Here is a 26,135-nt window from a genome sequence, read left to right as displayed (position 1 = left end):
ACTTCAATACAATTAAGAGTTTATTTTTTAGACAATTTTAGGTCTATTAAAAACCTAAGCAGAAAGTTCAGAGTCCCATATACTGCCCTCAAGCCCCTCACTGTTTCCCCTATTATCAACATCCTTTATTAACGTGATATATTTGTTATGACTAATGAGCCTATACTGACACAGTATTATTAACCAGTCCATAGTAACATTAGGGATATTCTATGCGTTTTGACAAACACATAATGTCATGTATCCACCATTAATTACAGCATCATAGAAAACAAGCTGACTGGCTACACATCCCTAATGCTTTACCTAGTCATCCCTGACCACGCCCCCGCCCATGTCTTTTCCAGAATGTCACATAATCGGGAGTCATATAGTATGGACTTTTAAGATTAAAATTTGTTATTTAGCCATATGTGTTTAAGGTTCCTTCTTGTCTTTTCCTGGCAGAGTAGCTCATTTCCTTTCACTGCTGAGTAACAAACACCCCACTGAATGCACATATTAATACCACAGCTTTTATTCATTCACCTACTGAAGGTCATCTGGGTTGTTTCCAAGTTTTACAAAACTTAGGAATAGCAGCTTTGTAAAGCTGCTATAATAAACACCACTGTGTAGCTTTTGCGTGGACACAGGTTTTCAACTCATTTGGGTAAATGCAAAATTGCATGACCACTAGGTCATGTGGTAAAATTATATAAGAAATGGCTAAACTGGGAAATCCTGTTTTTATGTGCATTTCTTAATATCATATGATGCGGACCATATTTACTTATGCTTATCTGCCTTCTGTATACCTACTTTGGTGAGGTATCTCTTCAGACCTTATATCTTCTTTTTAATGAGCTATTTTCTTACTATTTCTTACTATAAAAGCTATTTGAGTTTTAAAAGTTTTTTTGGTACCTTGGATATAAGTCCTTTATCACATATGTTTTGCAAATATATTTTTCCCAGTCTATGGCTTATCTTTCCATTCTCTTCACAGTGTCTTTTGCAGAGTAGTAAGTTAATTTTAATAAACATAAATTCTTTTTCTTTCATGAATTACACGTTTGGCATTATATCTAAAAAGCCACTGCCAAACTTGAGGTCACCTAGAATTTCTACTATGCTAACTTCAAGAAGTTTTATAGTTTTTCATTTTACATTTAAAAATAAGTCTATAGGTCATTTTCAGTTAAGTTCTGTAAAAGGTATAAGGTTAATGACTAGATTCTTTCTTTTTTGGTAGTTCAATGTCCACATGCTTTTAGTACTATTGATTTTCAAGATTACTTTTCTTCATTGAATTGCCTTTGCTCTTCTGTCAAAGATCAGCTGACTACATTTATATGAATCTGAGTCCCCTATTCTGTTTCATTAGCCTATCTGTCTTTATTTTTGCCAGAACCACACTTTCTTGATTACTGCAGCTTTACTGTAAGTCTTAAAGATGAGTAGTACCATTCCTCCAACCTTGCTCCTTACTAGTGTGGTGGCTAATCTATGTCTTTGGACTTTACATATAAACTTTAGAACTGGTTTGCCAGTATTAGGAAAATAGCTTTCTGGCATTTTTATTGGGATTGCACTACACGTATGATCAAGTTGGGAAGAAGTGATATCTTAAAATATTGAGTCTTGCTATCCACGAATATGAGCTATCTATTTAAATAGTGATTTCTTTCACCAAAGTTCCTTCTTTAGCTTGGATTATATTGATTTCTGAATGCTGAACCAGCCTTGCATATCTAGGGAAAAAATATTACTTGGTTGTAGCATATAATTCCTTTTATAGATTGCTGGATTTAGTTTGCTATTATTTTGTTGAGGATTTCTATATCTATATTCATGAGAGATAGTGGTTTACAGTTTTCCTTTCTTGTAATATCTTTAGTTTTGTTATGAGGGTAATACTGTCCTTGGGCTTCCCAGAGGCACTGGTGGTAAAGAACCCACCTGCCAATGCAGGAGATGTAAGAGATGCAGGTTTGATCCCTGGGTTCAGAAGATCCCCTGGAGGAGGGTATGACAACCCACGCCAGTATTCTTGCATGGAGAAAGAGGAGCCTGGCAGGCTACAGTCCACAGGGTTGCAAAGAATCGGACACAACTTAAGTGTCAGCACGCACACACGCACTGTCCTAATGGAATAAGTTAGGAAATATTCCCTCTGCTTCTATTTTCTGGAAAAGGCTGTAGATAATTGGCATAATTTCTTCATTAAATGTCTGGTAGAATTCACCAGTGAAAAATATCTGGGCCTGGTGCTATTTCAGAAGCTTATTAATTATTGACTTAATCTGTATTAAAAACATAGGACTATTCAGATTATCTGTTTTTCCTTGTATGAATTTTGGTATATTTTGTCTTTCAAGGAATTGGTCTATGTCATCTAGGTTATCAGATTTGTGGCCATACATAGTTCACAGTATTCTTTTATCCTTTCAACAGGATCAGGAATAATAACCTTTCTTGCATTTCTGATAAATTGACTTCTTTTAGAATTAGAAAAGAACTTTCTTTTCTAATATACACATTTAATGCTATAAATTTCTCTCTAAACATTATTTTTGATGTATTTCCACAAATTTTGATAAGCTATATTTTCATTTTGATTTAGCTCAAAATATATCTTAATTCCTCTTGAAACTTTCTCTTTGACACATGTCATTTAGAAGCACACTGTTCAATCTTATTAAAAAGATTAAATCTCACCATTAATAGGTAGGGTTCCATCTGTCTTTCTTTAACTGAGTTTTAGTTTAATTCCCTTGTGGTCTGACTATTTTGTACAATTCCTGTTCCTTTACATTTGATAAGGTGTGGCCAAATATGCTTTTAAAATTTTTCTTCAGACTCTGAGATTGTCCATTTGTAAGAGGTTTGTAATTTAGTTCATTCATGGCATGTGTTCATCAATGACAGGTGGCAATTTATATATACAGACCACAGTTTACACTCTAGCTCTAGCTTCTAATTCATGATTCTACCATGCTTAAATGGGAGCTAACACAGTTTCCAATTCTCAGAAAAGGTGGAACAAAACTCTTAGGCCACTTTACATGCCCTAAAACAAAATGTTATCTTTCATTTAAAAAAGGACAGAAGAAAGGAAGGGAGGAAGGAAGATTTGTTCCTCTACAAAAAGCCCTATTAATTTGTGTATAAAAAAGAAAACCATATGTAATTGAATTAGTGAACTTTCAGTGGGTAGGAGAAAAGGTTCAGAACATCAGGAAAAGTCAATGAGTCTCAAACTCTGATGTTCCCTAGAGGCACATGGTCACAGCTGCCTTCCTCCCATCTCTCTGCCCTGAAGTGAGGGTTCCAATCACACCCAGAAAACACAACATGAGCCAGAGAGACATCTACAGAACAAATGCTGCTAACAATTATTCCAATGGTTTTCTAAATTATGTAGACAGGAGTCATCATTAAGTGAAACAGAATCAGTCACAAGAGCTGGTGATAATTAAAGAAAAGAAACAAACAATTTCAACCCATTTGTATGATTCTGTAATAGGCATGAGTCAAATCTGCTCATGATATATAATTTAGTTGACTTATACAGAAGGTAAGGGGTGTATCTGCATTGAATTAAAGAGATTTTATCACATACCTGAGCATAACATGCTTCTTCTATGGCTAATCCTGTTACTAAATCAACCTGATAATAAAAATATAGCAATTCATTTTAGCAAGAATTACTTTTTAAAAATATGGTATATCAATATAAATTCAAATTTAACAACCTTATTCCAAAAGAACAGAATTCTTTGATGTAATACAGCAAATCAGAAGTATGACCAGCATAAGAAACTTAGCTTGCCTGGGTTCAAATTCTGAGTCTACTATATGTGAGCTGTGTAACCTTGCTTACACAGGTTACTTAACCTCTTTTGCCTCAGAGAGGTGCATCTGAACCAGTAGCTAATTATAGTATCTACCAAATGGGGTTATTGGAAGATCAAATGAGTTAATGTAGGTGAAGTCTTTATAAAATACATAAGATATATCTATATATTGCCTGGCAGCTCAGATAGCAAAGAATTTGCCTGCAATGAAAGAGACCCGGGTTCAATCCCTGGGTCAGAAATATCCCCTGGAGAAGGAAAGAATTTTTAAAACCCAATCAAATGCCTTTAAATTTTCTTTAAATGTGTTTACTGCTAACAAATTCAACCCTGTTTTACTGCTATGAAGCCCAGGAAAATATAGCACTTCTGGGTCTGTAAGGAAGAAGTGTCTTTCTTTAAAATTCCTATAATTTATCCAAAATACAACTGCTATAATGCAAAGCCCAAAGCAAATGGGTGCCTGCATGGACCCCTTGGCCTGCTTATCTCTCCACTGTCCTAAGGCCTCCGCTCCTTTGGACTATATCACCAGAGTAACCCCAGGGCTCCCTACAGGGTTTACTGTGTCTCACTGGAGAAAGCACATGGAGAAGTTAAAGATGGTCTCCATGCTTAGTAGGAGCTTTGCAACAGGAAGTTCTCCTTAGAACATTTTTTTTTTTTTTTTTGGTAATATGATAATGGTGCTGAGAATACACAGAATACTCTTTTGTTTTGGTTTTCTATGAACTACTAGCCAATAAGTCTATTAACTCAATGGCAAAAATAATGAACATGTCATATGCTTCAAGGCGCAAGTGAAATTACTGAATTCTGTGATTATGATACTGAATCAACTACAGCTATAAGCAGACTAAAATCACTCATGTAGCTAAAAAACACCTCAGTAGCTTTCGGTAATCACAGCAGTAAATATTTTAGAATATTAAAAAATAATGGTTCATTTAAATTAATTTCCACTACCTATTCCAACAAAAATCTTAGGACACTCACCTCCATTCCTTGATTAATTGCTAATTTTGCCACTCTCATTGCAACAGGTCCCTAAAATTCAAACAAAACATATTTTAACTATTATTAATGCAAATTATGTTGTACATCACAGTTAAATTCAGAAATTCCCTTTGCTGGATCCATAGTATAGAAGCAACAATGGCTGTAAGATAACTGACGGAAAATTCATTTTAGGAGATTTGCAAGGCCTTTGGGCTTCCCTGATGGCTCAGAGAGTAAAGAATCACCTGCAGTGCAGGAGACGCAGGAGATGCAGGCTTAATCACTGGGCTGGGAAGATCTTCCACAGGAAGAACAGCAACCTACTCCAGTATTCTTGCCTGAGAAACCTATGGCTACAGCCCAAACGGTCACAAAGAGTCAAACACAACTGAGCGACTAAGCACGCACGCAGGGCTTTTAATTATTAATAAATCGTAATTGTAGCAAACTACTGCATCACCACATGACGCCGAGCCCACAGCATGCTGCAGCACAGCACACTAGATGTTTGGAGGACGTTGGCAGGTGGCATGTGTCCAGTAGAAGGCTTTCTATTGTTCAGCAAATCTCCCTACAAGTTAAGTAGGAAAAAGAAAAGGAGGTAAGAGTGTTTGGCACAATTAACATACCCATCAGTGGTTTGACAGAAGGTTGGGCTGTATGTTGTCACCCTGCTTATTTAACTTATATGCACAGTATATCATGTGAAATGCCAGGCTGGATGAAGCACAAACTGGAATCAAGATTGCCAGGAGAAATATCAATAACCTCTGATATGCAGATGACACCACCCTTATGGCAGAAAGTGAAGAGAAACTAAAGAGATGCTTGATGAAAGTGAAAGAGTGAAAGTTTAAGCTGGTTTAAAACTCAACATTCAGAAAACTAAGATCATGGCATCTGGTCCCATTCCTTCATAGCAAATAGATGGGGAAACAATGGAAACAGTGACAGACTTTATTTTCTTGGGCTCCAAAATCACTGCAGATGGTGACTGTAGCCATGAAATTAAAAGACACTTGCATCTTGGAAGAAAAGCTATGACCAACCTAGACAGCATATTAAATAGCAGAGACATTACTTTGCCAACAAAGATCTGTCTAGTCAAAGCTATGGTTTTTCCAGTAGTCATGTATGGATGTGACAGTTGGACTATAAGAAAGCTGAGCGCAGAACTGATGCTTTTGAAATGGTGTTTGAGAAGACTTGAGAGTCCCTTGAACTGCAAGGAGATCAAATCAGTCAACCCTAAAGGAAATCAGTCCTGAATATTCATTGGAAGGACTGATGCTGGAGCTGAAGTGCCAATACTTTGGCCACATGATACAAGAACTGACTCACTGGAAAAGACCCAGATGCTGGGAAAGACTGAAGTCAGCAGGAGAAGGGGACGACAGAGGATGAGATGGTTGGATGGCATCACTGACTCGATGGACATGAGTTTGAGTTAGCTCCAGGAGTTGGTGATGGACAGGGAAGCCTGGCATGCTGCAGTCCACGGGGTTGCAATGAGTCGGACATGACTAGAGATTGAACTGAACGGAACTGGGCTGGAGATGAGGCTGACGCTCTTGATTAACATGGGAGTGCAGATATCATCTGTTTTAGGCAGTGGATCTGTATCATTCTTCCCTGGGCATCAATAATTAATCACAATGATGATATACTAGTAAAGACATGTCCTCCAGGCGGTACTCCCACATTACACAAAAGCTGCAGGTCCCGATGAGTCCTTCAAGATGTGTGAGGGTCAAAACTGAGAGTCCTCTGCGAGAAGGTTTTGTCTTAGAAAACCATAATCCTCCAGATGGAATTTATTTGATCACATTTTAAATTCCTGAAAATTGTTATGAGTGATGAATTAGAATTGAATGGTATAGTTTAAAGCACCTTTTGAATTAAAATGCAAGGGGCTCTAAATAAGAGGCACAATAAAGGAATCCAGTAAGTGCATAAATGCATGATAAATGCATGATGGCATGAAAAATGCCTTTTTTTTGGTTATCAGTTTTAACCTACCTAAATTCATTCCTAAATCATCTGCTGAAAAATTTTAAGACCCTGCAATTTTCTGAGACTTAGGCAAGTATCTTAGTTAGAATTCTTCCAAATGTAATTTGTATGTACTATTTCTTTTTAAGATCAACAATTCACTAAAAAACAGAACAAAACAGAGTACTCCTCTCAATGAGAATTTTATCCTTTCACTTTTATCACCAGCTGACCCAGACAAATGCTGGCCAGACTTCCACATGCACAAAAGTCCCCAGGTCCCTTGTTAAAACGGTGATACTGATTCAGGGGTCGGGGATGGGCCGTGCTCCCAGGGATGCCTGGACTGCTAGTCCACAGACCACACTTTGGGCAGAACTGGAGAAATAGGAAAATGAAAACACTATTACATATAACGCTTATTCAATTAGCTTCTCTTTTAAAATATGAAACCAGTGTCTCTTCTATATATACAAACCATTTTTTCCCTCAGATAGAAAAATAGAAGTAGATACACACAAATACAGAAATCACGCAGAAATCCTAATTGTTTAGGAGTTTCCTGATTACTTAGAGACTCATCATTTAGTAACAAGATCTTTAAAAATAAAGATTGTTCCATCTCAAATTCTGCTTTGTAACTTTTGCATATAGTTTCACAGTTACACATTTTCCAAAGTCATCTGACATCGCCCTTCAGCTGGGGGAAAAATAATGTTAGCAATTAATGTTCTCAGAGGGTGTCCTTCAGATGAAAGGGACGAGGAGGACAGCCTGGTTTACCACATGGCAGGGTGCGGCCAGATGTCAGTGTGGAGGTGGGGAGAAGGAGGCTCTAGGGTGGGGTGAGCTGCGGGCACTGAAGAGAAAGAGAAAGAGAAAGAGAGAGCGCGCATGTGCGCGAGCGAGATAGCATACGAGACAGCCAGTTCTCAGAGTGAGATAAAGAAAGGAAGCACAGAGGCACCAAGCGGCTAATGAGCCACCCGCCACCCTGGCGGAGACCTGTAACAGGGAGCTGAACACTCACGTCCAAGGACCATGGGAGGCTGTGAATCTCAGAACTGGAATTACGCCCAAACCTTCCTTAAGTACACTGCTTTACTTCAATTGAGACATGCTCTGGTCGTCAAGTTTTAAGCTAGAGGAAGTCACTAAATCTGTATGGAGTTAAACTATCACTTCTCCTGATATGTGTACACCTTTAATCTCTCTTTAGCTAGATGTTTCCTTAATATTTTGAAGAAACATTAATACCAAAGTTACAATGAGAGCTTTTCTTCATCTTAAAGTAGTGAAAGTCTTGTATTAGCTCTCTATCGATTTAGAGTATAAGGCTCTGTGTTACCTCCAACAGGGAATGAACATATATAAGGGCCCCACCCTGAAAGAGCTTACAGCTCGTAACTTAATTGAGAAGGACTGAAATAGCACCAACACTGGGCAGTGTGGCTTTAGAAACCAACTCAAATGAGAGGCCCCAACTGACAGCTTGCAGGGGACAGGTGTGCCACAGCAGACCTGGGCTCTGTCTCACAACAAAGAACTCCAAGGATGCCTCCTGAAACTGGATACAGAACCCCGAACAAATGTGGAGGGTGCATGCATTTTTCTAGAGAGATTCATGAGAGTCCCCAAAAGAACTCATGGCCTCAAAAGAGGTTACAAATACTGCTTGAGTTAGAAATGAAGTAATTTTGACTCCAGAAATGGTTCAGTTCAGTCGTTCAGTCGTGTCTGACTCTCTGCGACCCCATGAATCGCAGCACGCCAGGCCTCCCTGTCCATCACCAACTCCCAGAGTTCACTCAAACTCATGTCCATCAAGTCGGTGATGCCATCCAACCATCTCATCTACTTTCGTCCCCTTCTCCTCCTGCCCCCAATCCCTCCCAGCATCAGAGTCTTTTCCAATGAGTCAACTCTTCGCATGAGGTGGCCAAAGTACTGGAGTCTCAGCTTTAGCATCATTCCTTCCAATGAACACCCAGGACTGATCTCCTTCAAAATGGACTGGTTGGATCTCTTTGCAGTCCAAGGGACTTGCAAGAGTCATCTCCAACACCACAGTTCAAAAGCATCAATTCTTTGGCGCTCAGCTTTCTTCACAGTCCAACTCTCACATCCATACAAGACTACTGGAAAAACCATAGCCTTGACTAGACGGACCTTGTTGGCAAAGTAATGTCTCTGTTTGGTTAGGGAACTATAATAAAAGTTTTACAATCCATTGGGAATAAAGACAAATCACTAATTGTTTACTTAGCAAAAATCCTTTAATCTATGATTTCCGAACAAAGGACTATTTGAAAAATACTTCTGAAACAGAGAATCAAGAAACCCTTCCAACAGGTCCCTTGACGCTCTGTTTATTATTAATACTACTGCTCACGAGGATTAAGATCTATGAGTAAACGTGCAGTGATTCCCAGATTTGAAGTGCACTTCTGAAGAAGTGGATTGTGCACAAAGGAGTTAAAACAAGGCCTCCATCACCATGAAACCAAACACAATAAGATACACAAACTGGTGCTATTTAAGCAGGTTATCTCAAGGTAAGTGATCTCAATGAAAGCTCGCTTGACATAATGGACTGTGGGCTCCTTATTTATTTGTGTTTCAGTTTGGGGACAATCCAGTGTGAAAGCCCATGTGTACAGTTCAGATCAGGAGGACTAGCTGGCGAACAACTTAAGTTGCTGGGAATCTCTGTTGCATGTGATAAACACGCATGTAATATGTTATCAATGTACAGCTACAGTAAGGGCCTTGAACTACCTTCAAATCTTAATTTTGAAGGCTCTTAATGTTAATCTAGTATACGATTTCTAGTTTTACAGCTACCTGTACACTTCTCTACTTGGAAAGCAAGCAAAGGACATTATAGGTAGGTAAGATGATCACTGGTTTTGTCAATTTGTTGTAAGGTTATAACAAAGGGCAAAAAAAAAAAAGAAAAGTAGTTAAATACCTGAGGTAAAAACTCTCTTGCTAGGTCCAAGGCCTTTCTGTAGGCAGCGTCCCCCTCCTGGTTCTGTTCTAGAACATGGCTGATCAAGCCCACTGACTTGGCTTCTTGGCCATCGAGCACACGCGCAGAGAAGATGAGCTCTTTCGCCAGGGACATCCCAATGGCACGCGGCAATCGCTGCGTTCCCCCTACAGCATGGATGAGACAGAAAACGCGTGCAATGACTTGGCACCCTTTCGTTTTAACATCTCAATTTTTCATGTCTTCTACTGGAAAAACAAACCAGGGCCAGAAGTTTGTATGTTAAAATTAAGTAACTGGAAAACTACTTCAAAACTTAAATCTCATTTCTTCATTACTTTATAAAAATTATTAAAACTCTAAATGCACTTAAGAATCTTGTATCACTATTAAGTGATTCTGACACTGTCCATCACTGGCAACAGAGCTGGCATGTTCCTGAATCCAATCCATAATCATTACTATGTCAGGAACCAAAAGACGCACAGTGGTGGAGGGGGCTGGGGCAGCCTCCTTCCCCTTAGCTCATTTGCTAAGAGGAATGACAGGTCCACCAAGCTTGGCATTTCCACTTCAGTTTAGATAAAACATCAAATTCTGAGGTATTCAACTCGTGTACTTTTAAAGACTTATTTACAGTAAATGAACTGTAAACTAATTTTAATGAAAATAAAAACAGATAATTGCTCATGAAAACAGGCTTTGTCCCATGGTTTTATTTTTTTTAAGGCAAGTGCTAATCATCCCCTGTTGCAGTATTCTATTAGATCCATGCTCACTCCAGTATCTTTAAGTGAGGAGACTGCGATTTCATTAAATAGAAAGCTAAACACAAGCAGGTCATATTCTTATTGGTAGCTTTAATTCCTACCAACAGGAAGATGAAAACAGCTGCAAATCTTAAATCTTATCCCTAAGTCTTATCCTCGAAGTGGCAGCTGGGCTGACCGGAGGCGGAGGAAAGGCTGACTGTGAGGGTTCAGGGGAGAAAAAGAAAACTGTTGGTCACACATCTGAACGAGCTCACTGTGTTTCTTTGCCCATGAAGTTCATTCTGCATTAGCTGCCAACATTTGTAAACTGAGTGGGTGATTTCATATAAAAATTAGTTTTAACCTGGAAGTTAACTGCAGCTGCACCTTTTAGATACAATGCACTCAAGCTGCCACAGCCTCCACCACTTCCTACGACTCCAATACTGTAGACTGAGATGTTTTGATTTTCTTTAAGCTATTTTAAAAGGAAGGTAAAATCATTTCTTACCCACATCTCAATCAAAAGTTGGGGGGAGACGAGAGTCAAGTTTCAAGAAAACATATATCCCTTCAATAATTAAGTATATTCCTATGTGTTTAGCAAACAAAGCACACTGGTATTGGAAGCTTATGATGCTATTATTAAACAACTATGTTGAGAACCATGACCATGTTTTGAAAATATAGGTGATTTACTAAAAAAATAAATAGAAACAAACCTCAAAAGGATTGACATTTTCTGTAGGGATTGTTTTTGAACATAAATGAGTTTAGGCTTCCCTGGTGGCTGAGTTGGTAAAGAATCTGCCTGCAATGCGGGAGACCTGGGTTTGATCATGGGTTGGGAAGATCCCCTGAAAGACAGCACAGCAACCCACTCCAGTATTCTTTCCTGGAGAATCCCCATGGTCAGAGGAGCCTGGCGGGCTACAATCTATGGGGTTGCAAAGAGTTGGACATGACTGAGCGACATGACTGAGCGACTAAGGCGGAGAAGGCAATGGCACCCCACTCCAGTACTCTTGCCTGGAAAATCCCATGGACGGAGGAGCCTGGTAGGCTGCAGTCCATGGGGTCGCTAGGAGTTGGACATGACTGAGCGACTTCACTTTCACTTTTCCCTTTCATGCATTGGAGGAGGAAATGGCAACCCACTCCAGTGATCTTGCCTGGAGAATCCCAGGGATGGTGGGGCCTGGTGGGCTGCCATCTATGGGGTCGCACAGAGTCGGACACGACTGAAGCGACTTAGCAGCAGCAGCAGAGCGACTAAGGACAGCATAGCACAGAGTACTGCTTCTATAAACTGCAGCTACTTATTGCTTACATTCCCCAAGCAGTTAGAGATGGTACGTTTAAAGGTATTTTATGCGACATGGCGAGAAATGTGTGTGAAAAATGAAGCGCTGACAAATTTGTTGCTCAGTGTAGTAAAGATAGGTCTGAGAACTTACAGAATAAACTTCATGGAAAAAGACAAGTTGTTTGGTATTTCTCATGGCAGCTGATCAGAACAGAGAGATACAAGTAATACAACCCAGATAGTTATATTTACTCATGGAACTGAGGAGGATTTTCAAGAGACTAAAGAACGTATAGCTATAGTATTCATAATAAGCACAACATTAGAGAATGATTCTTTGTTGTGTTCTATGAAAAGTTTAATGTAGACTGGTCAAAATTAACATGTGACCCTCAATGGTCACTGTTAGCGTGCACTTCTTATTCAATGGAAACTCAGTATTTTGCAAGTCCAAAAAGCTTAAGCCCATTCATCACATTATTTTGTAACAATTTAGCAAAGGAACAGCATGAAACTTAACCTCATGAAACAGCTGAATGGCACAGAACTCTGAACTCTAAACTCTGCTAGATGAAATGGATGCAGATCAATTGTCTGCTGGAGGAAATGATGTGAGGCTCAGACACCTGGTGCTGAAGAGACCTTTCTGTTCTGCTGAGAACAGCGCATCACAGGATCTAAGGGAAAATCATCAACTTGGCTCAACAGCTAACACTGCATCCAAGACTTGGCTTTTTTGGTTGACATCACAAGGTATCTACATCAGGAACCTCATGTAAGTGCAGTCATACAGTATTTGTCCTTTTGTGGCTGGCTTATTTCACTCAGCAAACTGTCTTCAAGGTTCATTCATACTGTAGCATGTGTTAGAATTTCATTCCTTTATAATGCTGAATATGTTTTGTTTATTCATTCTGCTGATCATGTTTTGTTTATTCATTCATTAGTTGAGGAACATATGGCTTGCTTCCACCTTTTGGCTATTAGAAATAATACTGGGATGAATATGCGTGCACAAACATCTCTTCAAGACCCTGCTTTCAATTTGTTTGAGTAGATGTCCTTAAGTGGAACTGCTGGAAAATACAGTAAGTCTGTGTTTAATTTTTGATGAACAGCCATACTTTTTCAAAACAACTTCACCATTGTCTATCCCTCAACCTGGCAAAAGTGTTCCAATTTCTCCACATTTCTGACCAACATTTTGTTATCTGTTTTTTGATGGCAGTCATCTTAATGGGTATAAACTGATATCTCATTGCACTTGTGATTTGCATTTCCCTAACAACTAGTGACTTGAGCATCTTTTTATGTGCTTATTGACCATCTGTATATCTTCTTGGAGAAAAGTCTATTTAGGCCCTTTGCCCATTTTTAACTGGGTTGTTCTGTCATTATTGAGTTCAAAGAGTTCTTTATAAACTCTGGATATTAATCCCTATCAGCCACATGACTTGCAAATATTTTCTCCCAATTCATTGGTTGCTTTTTCACTGCTGATAGCATCCTTTGAGGCAGGCAAAATTTTTAATTTTGAGGAAATTCAATTTATTTTTTTCTTTTGTTGTCTTTGCCTTTGGTGTCATGGCCAAAAAGTAATTGCCAAATCCAATGTCAAAAGTTTTTCCACTGTTTCCTTCTAAGAGTTCTGTGCTTTCAATACTTACATTAAGGTATCTGATTCATTTTGAGGTAATTATTGTATATGGTATAAATGTCCAACTCCATTCTTTTGCAGGTAGGAATCCAGTTTCCCTAACACTATTTGTCAAAACGGGCATGCTTACTAAAACTTAATCTTCAGGAAACCTGTTTAGTAAGAAATTATCTGGTTCACTTTCATATGCTGCAATCCAGTTCACAGAAATCAAAGACTGATAGCTTGAACCATATTTTTACTTTATGGAATTAAAGGTAACTGACCCTTTACTATCCTCAAGGATATACCATTTGTGATTTCAACCTTTATAAAGATGATATGATCTGTTTGTCTCTGTCAACTAATACTGATAGTGTGAGCAAAGAGCTGTACAAACAGAAGTTACTGAACTGCAGTGCAATACCACACAGAAGACTAAACATGACTGATGTGGAATTTCAGATTTCTACAAATATCTCAGGAATAGTCACTCCAAATAGAAAATCTTTTATGCCAACATTCTAGTCCAATTTGGAAGTACTTCTGTTTAGGCTATTTTCTATTATGAAATAAAGCAATTAACTCATTAGAAAAGCAAGGCTCAGTGCATCATTGCACCCTGCAACCTGGGAGGCAGAATGTGCCCCTGAGATGTAGTGTGGAAGAAAAGGCATCAGATTTAAGTTCCAAATACAGAATGGAGTATCAGAGAGAATTATTTCAACTCACGTTTTATTAATTCTGAATATTAAATTCCAATATTAGCTCAGAGGTAAAGCAAAGATAAGTGTGTTGTATTTTTCTGTCAGTTGATTTCCTTATTTTGGGCTTACTTCAGCAGATCACACAACCTGCTAAGTTCCAATAGGGATTTGAGTTCAAGATGACTAAGTGCCATCTCTAGATATTCTTAATGACTGGTGAAATTAATCAGAACTAAAAATAGGGTCATCCCCAGTAGAATTAAAATAGTTCCATTCTGACTGCTGCCCTAACATATTCAAATCAAACAGGTCTGAGATTGATTCAGACTTACCCTACTGTCCATCCCAAGAGCTTCCAGCATTGACCCCTGAGTCCTTTGGGCCCTGCTCTGAGACTCACAGGAGTTTTGGTAACTTGCCGAGTCACAGAGTTAGGTGCAGAAACAGAATTCAAACCTACCTCTGCCTGATTCTTATCTACTATGTGGTAAAAAAGTAAAAAGCAACTTATGAAATAAATTCATGGCTTGATTTTATAAAATAAAAGGTATGCATGGGATACATATAATGCTAATGCTAAGTCACTTCAGTCGTGTCCGACTCTGCGCGACCCCATAGACAGCAGCCCACTAGTCTCCCCCGTCCCTGGGATTCTCCAGGCAAGAACACTGGAGTGGGTTGCCATTTCCTTCTCCAATGCATGAAAGGGAAAAGTGAAAGTGAAGTCGCTCAGTCATGTCTGACTCTTAGCGACCCCATGGACTGCAGCCCACCAGGCTCCTCCATCTATGGGATTTTCCAGGCAAGAGTACTGGAGTGGGGTGCCATTGCCTTCTCCAGGATACATGTAAATAGCTGCATAATATTAAGTAGGCACATACATATTTAAAATGAATCCAGAAAGCTGTCTCTATGGGACCAGCTGATAGATAATGATCATTTTTTATTCATTCTGCTTGCCTGTATTTCAAAAATGTTCTGCAATATATAGGTAATAGGGATAAAAGTGCTACATCATTTTTCAAGAGCACAGTACAGGGAGACAAAGAGCTGGCCACTAAGTAAAAGCCTCCCACACCACTTTCTGCCTATGTTCCCAGGAAGCTCTCCAGGCAGTGGGAAGCCTCAGGTCTCCTGGGTTGCAATGTTAGTACTATGAAATCATGGTATCAGGTTGGCCATTCATGTGACATTCTTGCAAGTACCCCACAGAACTACCAAATAGGAAGAGATACATGAACATGAGCTGAGAACCCATGCAACAGCTAGCTCACAAGAGTCCTGCTAAAATACAAGTAATTTAACCCTTTCCAAGGGTAGTAAATTTAGAGCATGTTTTACTTCCACAAAAAACAACTATTCTTAAGTCACTTCATCACCAACCAGAAAAAGTGTTTTGTTGTGTTCCACGAATCTGCATGAAGGGCCATCAGAGTAATAAGCAGAAATAGCATACCAAAGCCACATTGCTATGTCATGAAAAGAGGGAGCACTGTGGACAGTGACCCTCCCCTTTCTATTGTAGGCATGCTCAGAAAATGCCAGTTGTTTTCTAAGGCTTTTTTGTTTTGTCTCTGTCAACAAGGAGACTTTGATTCAGTGGGATCTGTTGATCCAGTGCTATAAAACAAGAGGTAGGAGATGATTCATTTTTAATAGGCAACATAATTTACATAACCAAAGGAGTATGCGCCACTTCAGAACAGGTACCTCAAATGCTGTATACTTGTTACTTGGGACCGTTTTGGAATTTCTCTTCTGGAACTCATTTTCAAAATTACCTTACACATTTGTTCACTCATTGAAGTACTTACTGCAGCTTCCTATTCTAGGCAGGCAGATACAGCTGTGAACTGAAAAATCCCTGGAGTGCACACAGTTTAGACAGAATGGCCAAGGAGGTGACACTAGGGCAAAAACAGAAGGAATCAAGGGGTGCATAGCACACAGATCCTGTAGGGACTGCATCTGACTCACAGAGCAGCATAGGGAGACCAGAATGGCTGGAGCACAGTTCAAGGGGAGCCGGCCCAGGTCCCATGGGTCCCTTGGACCTGCAAGGAACTACAGCTTACTGTGTGGGTGACACAAAGCCAAAGGGCATCTGAGAGCATCTTCTGAAAACAGTGGTGCAGGAACATTAATCACTAGTGAAGATGTGCGTCTGAGGACAAGCTATGGTTATTATGAGTCAAGAAGATGGAGGAAGTAGGTAAATGTTCATATGACTTGTTCATGGCTCCAACAGGCTCAGAGAGAAATTTCAGAACAACTTCCCAAATGCTTTCAATGTCTGTCATGTTTTGGCTGCCCAACATCCACTGTTCCCATTAAAATCCTGGTCTTGCTGTTGGAGAATACCCCCCAGTCTCCCTGCCCCCCCCCCCACCGCCCTCCCCTCACCGCCCCTGCCCCAGTTGTATACAGGCTGGGACAGTAGAGAATTCCTCCAATGGAGGCCAAGAAAACCAGACCCTTCTTCTCTCTGCTCTGGCACAGCAAAGCAGGCATCCAAGACAGGTCTGGTTCACTGGATGTTAATTCTTAGGACTAGGAGTCCTGAATGGATGATAAATAAAAATAAATTTTCCTTTTCATATACGGCAGCCAAAGCCAATTTCTATTATGTGCTTTCCAACATCACGGATGATACGATATACTAGGACTTTTGTTTTTCTCTTTCCTTCAAAAATGGTTAGAGGAAGCTGAATGGGGGTTTATTTGTTCTACTTTTCCCAAATAAAATCCATTTGTTCAATCTCTTAATTTACTGGTCAAGTGATCAAATATGTGCTAGATGCTGTCCCAGGTGCTGAACAAATGGTAGTGAATGAGACAGGCCATCCCAGATGTTACAAAGCTTACATCTTAGAGAACAAAAGGAAAGAAAAGGGCAATTAAACAAGGACAAGAGAGAACTGAGGTTGTGATGAATGTTACAAAGAGAATTTAAGGCAGGGAAAAGATTGAGATAAACATTCAGTTCAATTCATTCACTCAGTCATGTCCGACTCTGCAACCCCGTAGACTGCAGCACGCCAGGCTTCCCTGTTCATCACCAACTCCCAGAGCTTGCTCAAACTCATGTCCATCGAGTCACTGACGCCATACAACCATCTCATCCTCTACTGTCCACTTTTCCTCCTGCCTTCAGTCTAAAGAACTGATGAAGAACTGATGCAATCAGGTGGCCAAAGTCATTAGATGACTTAGTTTGGGTGGTTGGGGAGGGCCTGTTTGATAAAGGTGAGGCCCATGTCTGAATACTAACAGGGAAGCTACACGAAGATCAGACAGAACACCAGTGATGAGATCAGCCATGTAAAGAATCTATGGGGAAGCCAAGCTTAGCATGTTTGAGGAAGAGAAGGAGGCCACTGTAGCTACGGTGAGGGAAGTGGCAGAAGTGAATTTGGACAGGCAGGGTTCACATTATATAGATATAGTGGAGGTTTACATCTTATTCTATGTGTGATATAAAGACACTGGAGGGTTCTGAGTGTAAGTGACATAATTCAATTTGCATTTTAAAAGCTCCTTTGCAAGCTTGGTAGAGAAAAGATTATAGGGGTAAGATCAATGTGGGGTGTCCAGGTGGAGACCACTGCTGTCCTCTAAGTGAGACACAATGGCAGCTTGGACTGATACAGGGCAGCATAGGAAGGGATAGGGGGAGGGATTTGGGGTGAGTGTCCAAACTTGCTAGTAAAATGCTGTAGGGGAAAGGGAAATCAATCTAATGCCTAGATTTCTGGCTAGAGTTCAATTAGAACGAAGTGTGTTTCCTGACACTGGGAAAAAGGGTGTGCACTCTGGCCATGTTATGGAGCAGTCAAGCTTGAGATTAGATACGCAGTCAAATGTTTATTAATAATCACTATTATAAAGATGGCATTCAAGGTCAGGGGCCTGGATATGATCACCTAGGGAGACTGTTTAGATAGAAAGGAGCTGAGGAGGAGTGAGCAAAACCCTGAGAAGTGCCCACTAAAGTGAGTGAATAGCAGAAATGCAGGAGGAAGGTGATGCTCAGCTGGACATCCACCCCTACCAATGCCCTAGCCTTCTTCCATGGGAGTCAAGTCTGCAGGGGTATTCTAGGACAGTCTTTCCTCACTGAAATAAAGACACCCAGGAATAAACAGGCCTTCTCCCAGGATGCTTCCATGTCGACATGTGACACCTGGAGCAGTGACAGCCACCTTGCACCATGATGGAAGCCAGCAAGGGCAGAATCTTCAAACTAAAGACTGCACAGCCGAGAGATGTCACTAAGCTGCTGAACTTACCAATCCTGAGACTGCCCTATTATGACTTCTTATGATTTTACCCGGTATTTTCTTATTGTTTAAGCTTCCTGACATGTAGGTTCTTGTTATTTGTACCGAAACTGTCTGTAACTGTAGATGAATTAAGGAAAGAAACCTGAAAATACATTTTAGGGAGCAGAAAGCAAACACACTAGGAAAGTAATGGCATGCCTTCTCGGCAAAATTACCTACATATTTGAGATTTGTGGTTGTGAGATGGTTAGCGTGGTTTCTTCTAGTAATCCCTAGCCATTTGGGGACAAAAATGGAGGAGGTAGATAAGCTAGAACTTCACTAGACAAATGTTAAGAAGAGACGAGGTGCTAGGCAATAGCAGTGACCGACATGTACTGAGCAGACCTGCAATAATACCATGTCAACTATCCTAAGCACTTCACATATATTTAATTAGCTCATTTAATTCTTACAGCTCCTCTATGAGGTTGGTGCAAAGGCAGTTAAGGGCATTTGTAATTTGTCATATCACGAAGGACCATGAAACCCAAGTTGGGTAGAGAGAGGAAGGACTTGGCTGAGAGTGAAATTGCCCATAGACTTGATGATTCAATGAGGTCCCCAAAGATCTGAAAGGTTAGGATGTCGCAGAGTGAGATGCAGGAAGCCTAGATTCAGAATGGAGTGATTACTGATGATGCTGGGCTATCGTTTATCACTGCACCACCTGGGAAGCCCTTTTGCATAGTCACATATATTTAAATAATTTAAAGCAAGCTTCTTATTTGATATTTCATAATTACAATGTAATATATAGCCAGGAGTTGGTGATGGACAGGGAAGTCTGGCATGTTGCAGTCCACGGGGTTGCAAAGAGTCAGACACAACTGAGCAACTAAACTGAACTGAACTGAACTGATGTAAATAATGGAATATAATTTATGGTTTTATATTATAAATTATGTCTTAGCAGTATGTATAAGGTAGAACACTTCAAGTTTGTTTTCTGAGTTTCCTTTTAGTGTTTATATTTCCCTGTCTTACGATTTCATGAAGAAAGAAGCCATGTTAATAAAGGGCATTGTTGAAATACGTTAAGTTAAAAGTTATCTAGATGCTGCATTAAGGGCATTTGTTGATATAATTAGAAGTGACTACTGACTATTAAGAAGTAAGTATCACCTTTTGATTATTTCTAAATCCCCTCTCCTAAATAGAAAGCTCCACTTAAGGTTGTATTTTCCTTGAATTGTAAAGGTAACACTGCAATAAAATGTTAACATTGGGGGTTTCCTGGTGGCACAGTGGTAAAGAATACACCTGCCAATATGCAGAAGACACAGATTTGATCCTTGATCCAGGAGGATCTCACATGCTGTGGAGCAACTTAGCCTATGTGCCACAACTACTGAGCTTGTGGTCTAGAACCGGGGAGCTGCAATTCCTGAGCCCACGTGCTGGAACTACAGAAGCCCACACATCCCAGAGCCTGTGCTTTGCAACAAGAGAAGCCACAGCAATGGGAAGCCCATGCACTGAAACTAGAGAGTAGCCTCCACTTGCCACAACCAGAGAAAAGTCTACACAGAAACGAAGATCCAGCACAGCAAAAAAATAAGTAAAATTATTATTTTTTTAAATGTTAACTTTGGATTAAAAAGTCTGTTGCAACTGATTACTGTGAAACTCTGTCAGAGGGCTTTAGGCAAGTTTTCTTGACAAATCTTGGCTAGATGTTCACAAAACAGACTTCCTCTCACTTCTACAATGGAAGAGAAGTGTGTTATGTGAACAAACATGACATGCTTACTGGTCTCATAATAGATCATGTCACAACCACACAAAAAAGCATAAAAACAACTATTTTTCAATTTGTGACCATGTTTAAAGTGTTGTAATACTTCATATTTCCTGGGATTTTTTACTTTTTTTAGCATGTTTTAAAACAATGAGAAAACATAAGACAAACCAACAGACACACACACACACACACACACACATGCTTACATATAGGAACAAACAAGACAGGAATACATGCGAAGGAAAACCTGACGGTCTGGCTAAACCCCAGCAGAAACTATCTAAAATCTATCAGTTTGAGCTCTGCTTGGCTTACACTAAAGGAGTACTTAGGAAAAACTTTAAAACTTTCTAAGAGCTGGGGCACAGAAAGAAAAACTGGACATCAAACATTTTTCTTCAAGAGCAAATTAAGCTTCCTGGCAACAAATTAAAACCTTTGTGATAAGGCCTTCATCAATATTATAGAAAATTTTCTTGACTAATATCCAATTTTCTTTAGAGAGACAGGTTAAGAACAAAACTATACTCTTAAATGTTTGTAAACATTTTCCCCAACAAATATCTAAAGCATAACTGTTATCTTTTTTTAACTTCTGAAGAATATAATTGCTATATACTGCATGAAACAAAGCTGGTGTTCAGCGGCTCAGTTGGGTCCGACTCTTTGCGACACCATGGGCTGCAGCACGCCAGGTTTCCCTGTCCTTCACCATCTCCCAGAGCTTAACTCAAACTCATGTCCATGGAGTCCGGTGATGTCGTCCAACCATCTCATCCTCTGTCGTCCCTTTCTTCTCCTGCCTTCAATGAAACAAAGTATCTTACTTTTTAAAATGGTTTGTCCATTTTGAGCCACTATGTCCACCGCCAGCACAACATGCTCCTCTACCACTCTCTAGGCTGTGCGGGCTCTGAACTTAGGTTCCCTGGCAGCACTAAGTGGTTCCTGGAGTCCTCCTTCGTGGATACCTCTCTCCCACCCCAGCACAGCTAATGGGTAGGCAAATGACCTAAATCAGACCAAACTATCTCTTGCAGTCTCATACATGGGGTCACAAAGTGCTGGACGCAACTTAGCAACTGAACAACAGCATATACACACATGTATACATGACAGCCTTAGAGAAAATTATGGATTAGCTTTCTTTAATACAGTGATATTTACTAAAAATACAATGTTTCACGTCTACCTCACTGGATAAATCATGTAATATGAAATAAATCATATTTAGCAGCTTGATAGTTTTTAAAACACTGAAAACAAATCAATTGTGCAGTTAACATTCCCTAACCCACATGGATGGTGAATACAGTAAAGCATAAACCAGGTAATCCGCATTAAAGAAAAAACAAGTTTCATCATTTCTAATGATTAAATAAGGACTGTATCAGTTATTCAATGTTCACTGCAAATCATCTCAAAACTGAGTGGCTTAAAACAACAGATATATATTCTATGGGCCAAGACTGGCTCTGGGTACCTCTGAGGCCGCAGTCCTCTGCTTCCAGGCTCACTCACATAGTTGTTGGCAGATTCCCTCGGTCCCCTCTACGTGAGCCACTCCACAGGGCTGTTTCTTCACAAGGCAGGTGACTCTTGGGTAATTCAAGAGAGAGAGTGCACAAGATGGAATCCACAGATGTCTAATAACCTATCCAAGAGGTGATTTCCCATCTTTTCTGCCATATTCTATTAGACAGAACAGAGTTTATAGCCCCAGGCTTCACAAACAGAGAAGCTGCACACAGCATGAGCATTTAGAGGCTGCTTACCACACGGTCTAAGACTGATTAAGCAACACATGCTGTAAAGGTCATCTTTTCTTCTCCCCATCTTTCCTTTAACCAAAAACAAGTTTCTCCAGAGCACATTCAGACTGTTTCCCAAAACTTTAAAACCACCTTTCATTTATTTCAAAATCAAGGAGGACATGAACAGAACCATTTAATGGTTCTGAACAACCAGATAATGTTAACCATTATCTTGAAAAAAATAATAGAGGGGGGAAAAGTAGGAAAAGTACAAAATAGAAGATGTTCCTTTGGAAAGCTCATCCCATTACAAATATAGTCTTACCAACTACAAGCAGCAGTGAAAGTGACACGCAATTTCTGGCCTTTCTATAGAAGGCACCGATTTAACTGGTCAGCAAAAAGCTTGGACACTCTGATTGTATATCATAAAAACTGGACCTTAATATTTTCCTTAAATGGGAGAGGGGATCTAAGAAATGGTTTAAGACTCTCAATATCCAAATGATTTCTCTCTGGATTATACAAAATTTCCAAACAAGTACAGCACAGTTGTTGTGTACTTGTTGACTAAAGAAACAATATGTATAAATATTTGACTAAATGACTAAACAATGGAGTGAACATGAAGATCTGAATACTTTTAATTTTTTCTTCTCAAAAGCAGGTCACATGATAAATATTTGAAAATTCTGGCAAAGCTGCATCATCATTAATAATTTACTACATATTATGCCATTTAACAAATTACTTTTTGAGGCCACTACTATCACTATCCTTATTTGGCAAATGAGAAAATCAGAGGCTCAGAGAAGTACAGTGACCAGCTCATGCCCACTAGGTACACCAGTGGGTGTGAATGAATTAGGTATATCTGATTCTGCAGACCACCTGATTTCCTAATGGCAAGCTACTTCCCCCTAGAAAAGACCAGATGCACAGCTCCTTACATAGTTATTCTTCATTAGGGCAAGGCCCTGGTAGGAGTTACTATGGTGAGGCAAACATAATTGCAGTTTCAGACCATGAATTTTAAATCATGATAACTAGGCTCAAATACATCCTTATTAATCAAAATAGGAACCATTACAATCAACACATTTTTGCCAATAAGAAATAAGTTTGTTTATTCCCATAGCAAAAAATTTATGCTTCAGGATTTGACGAACTCTTGGAAAGCATTTTCTGCCTCTTGCTGGTTGTAGGAGCAGTTTGCCTGCAAAAAGTTATTGAGATGCTTGAAGAAGTGGTAGTCAAGTTGGCAAGAGGTCAAGTGAATGTGGCAGATGAGCAAGATTTCCCAAACTTCAAAACTTCGTAGCCCAATTTGTTCAACTTTTGAAGCATTGGTTGTGCGACATATGGTTGGACTCTGTCATGGAGAAGAACTGAGCCCTTTCTGTTGACCAGTGCTGGTTGCAGGAGTTGCAGTTTTCGGTGCATTTTATCGATTTGCTGAGTAGACTTCTCAGATGTAACAATTTCACCAGGATTCAGAAAGCTGTAGAGAAGCAGATGGATAGCAGACCACCAAACTGTGACCATGACCTTTATTTGGTACAAGTTTGGCTTTGGAGAGTGTTTTGGAGCTTTTTCTTGGTCCAACCACTGAGCTGTTCTTCACCGTTTGTTGTTAAAAATTCACTTTTCATCGCATGTCACAATCCGATCGAGAAATGGTTCGTTGCTGTTGCATAGAATAAGGGATGACGACACTTCAAAATGACAGCTTTTTTTTTATTTGTGGTCAGTTCACAAGGCATCCACCTATCGAGGTTTTTCATGTTTCCAATTTGATTCAAATGTAGAATGACCGACATTGAGTTCTTAGTTAACTTCTTAAGTAGTCAGAAGAGGATCAGCTTCGATGATGGTCTCAGTTGGTTGTTGTCAACTTCTGACGGCTGGCGACTATGCTCCTCATCTTCAAGGGTCTTGCCTTCTCTGCAAAACTTCTTGAACTAACACTGCACTGTATGTTCATTAGCAGTTCCTGGGCCAAATGTGTTGTTGATGTTGTGAGTTGTCTCTGCTGCTTTACGACTGATTTTGAACTCCAATAAGAAAACTGCTTGAATTTGCTTTTTGTTTAACATCATTTTCATATGTGTGTGTGCGTACACGCACAAATGCACACTAAATCACTTCAGTTGTGTCTGACTCTTTGCAATGCTATGGACTGTAGTCCGCCAGGCTCCTCTGTCCATGGGATTCTCCAGGCAAGAATACTGGAGTGGGCTGCCATGTCCTCCTCTAGGGGATCTTCCTGACCCAGGGATCAAAACCACATCTATGTCTCCTGCATAGGCAGCTTTCTTTACCACTTGCGCTAGATGGCTAGGGGCAACATCACTTCCATAGTCTAAAAGAACTACAAAATACACAGCAAGTAATGTCATTAACAAAAAAAATAAAGTGAGAATTGTGCATTAAAATGGTATATAACATAACCACATTTAAGAATATATTCCAATATCAAACAGCAAAATTCAACAATGCAAAACCACAATTACTTTCACACTAACCTACTAGTTAGCATAACAACATAACTGGATATCTGGAACAGAAGGAAAAATTAACCCACTGGGTCTAGTATCAAAGACAGTGAACAACGGCAGAAAGTTTCAAATCAAAAGCACCACAGAGTGGTCAATTCCCACTGGGAAAGGGTGCTGGAGAGAAAGAATTACAATTCGAGGCCCACAAAACAGAAGGCACGCGCAACGTCTGCCATCCTTCCATCCTGGTGGCAGCTCTTCCTCCTCACTCTCTGCTCAAGATCTTGATACTGGACTGCCTCTACTTTACCCTGTTTTTTTTTTTTTTTTTTTAACATTAACCCTGTGGTTAACGTTAAAGGAAAAGGTCAGAAGCATAAAAGATGTGGAAATGACCTCAAGGCACAAACCCTGAGATGAAGGTGCCTGGGCCAGTGGGGCCATGCCTCCTCACCCAGACCTCCTGTATCGAGTAGCCTACTTTTTAAACTGTGAACAGAAAAACACCATAATAAGCAAAATAAATGAAAAAAAAAAGATATTTCAAGTAGGCAAAACTATAAAGATGAGCTAATTAGTATTATTTCTCATAGGGAGAACCGCAAAACATTTTGTGTAATGAGAGTAGAAGATTTTATTATTTAGAGAACTAGTCAGCAACTGTTTCATATTAAGAAAGCAGGATAAACCATTCATTATTCAGAGCATATCCAAGCAAGATGAAGCAACTCTAACTTACTGGAAACAAATTACTTTTATAAAATACATCCAACATCTAGTCAGTTTTTCATAACTCTAAAATCATGTCACAAGGAAAACAGAAAGAATGCCTGCACAAAACTAATCTTGTCTACACCCTAAACAAAATAGAACAGTCATAGGCTATAAAACAACTAAAATCTCTCTCTGAAATGGGGAGATAAACCACCCCCAACACACAGTGGCCACCTGTAGACTTCTTGGTTACTCCTTTTGCTCGTAGTCACTCAGCGTTTTCATAAATGAACAGAAACCTCAGCTACAGTTTTAATAAACATGTTTTTTATATATTAAGTTTCATATTTCAAACTACATTAAGGCGTTACTGTATGTAAAATATGTATGAATTTTACTTTTCTAAAGGCTGACTCTCCTTCCCTCTTACCCACATTTTACAACCAACATGCACAGTTGAGTATATGAGCAAATGACCAGGATAAGACAGGTTGGTCACTGCCCTTTACTCCTTCTGGCACGTCCTGATTACACACACACATACAACGAGAGGTTCCAGAGGCAACCCCTGCCCTCTCCCTGTTCCAGGAGAACATTTGAAGGAACTTTCACACAAAATAGGGATTAACTGCTGCCATCTCAGCAAGAACAATGAAAGTTCTGTCACGACCACCAGATAATATGTCTTATTTAACAATGGACTGACGATGGCGCTCCTGTGAAAAACTAAGTTTGAGATACAAGTATTAAAATTAAGCCATACTGTCAGTATTTTAAATGAAAAACCTCTATACACATTGGAACCATAATATGCACTGAGGATGAATTATGTACACTGCAGATTTTCCTAGGGAAGATATTTGGCTAGCGTAGAGCTAAC

The 26,135-nt window shown here is 39.6% G+C and overlaps 1 protein-coding gene across 2 annotated transcripts in view; it reads right to left on the bottom strand.

The window, feature by feature from the left end:
- AUH (AU RNA binding methylglutaconyl-CoA hydratase) overlaps positions 1 to 26,135 on the bottom strand; it is a 182,716-nt gene that overhangs the window by 803 nt on the left and 155,778 nt on the right. The window contains exons 8-11 of one of the 2 annotated variants that reach the window (NR_198874.1): positions 21,773 to 21,887; positions 9,802 to 9,989; positions 4,836 to 4,886; positions 3,605 to 3,652 (exon numbers count right to left, since the gene is read on the bottom strand). Coding sequence is in view for 1 of the 2 variants with exons in the window: in NM_001434933.1 (NP_001421862.1) it covers positions 3,605 to 3,652; positions 4,836 to 4,886; positions 9,802 to 9,989 (287 nt within the window). In the remaining variant the exon portion in view is untranslated. The remainder of the gene's footprint in view (positions 1 to 3,604; positions 3,653 to 4,835; positions 4,887 to 9,801; positions 9,990 to 21,772; positions 21,888 to 26,135) is intronic. The other variant, NM_001434933.1, reaches the window with a different exon arrangement.

This window comes from Bos taurus, chromosome 8 (genome assembly GCF_002263795.3).
Source record: "Bos taurus isolate L1 Dominette 01449 registration number 42190680 breed Hereford chromosome 8, ARS-UCD2.0, whole genome shotgun sequence".
Classification (NCBI taxonomy): Eukaryota; Metazoa; Chordata; class Mammalia; order Artiodactyla; family Bovidae; genus Bos; species Bos taurus.
This window is presented reverse-complemented; position numbering and strand designations above follow the sequence as displayed.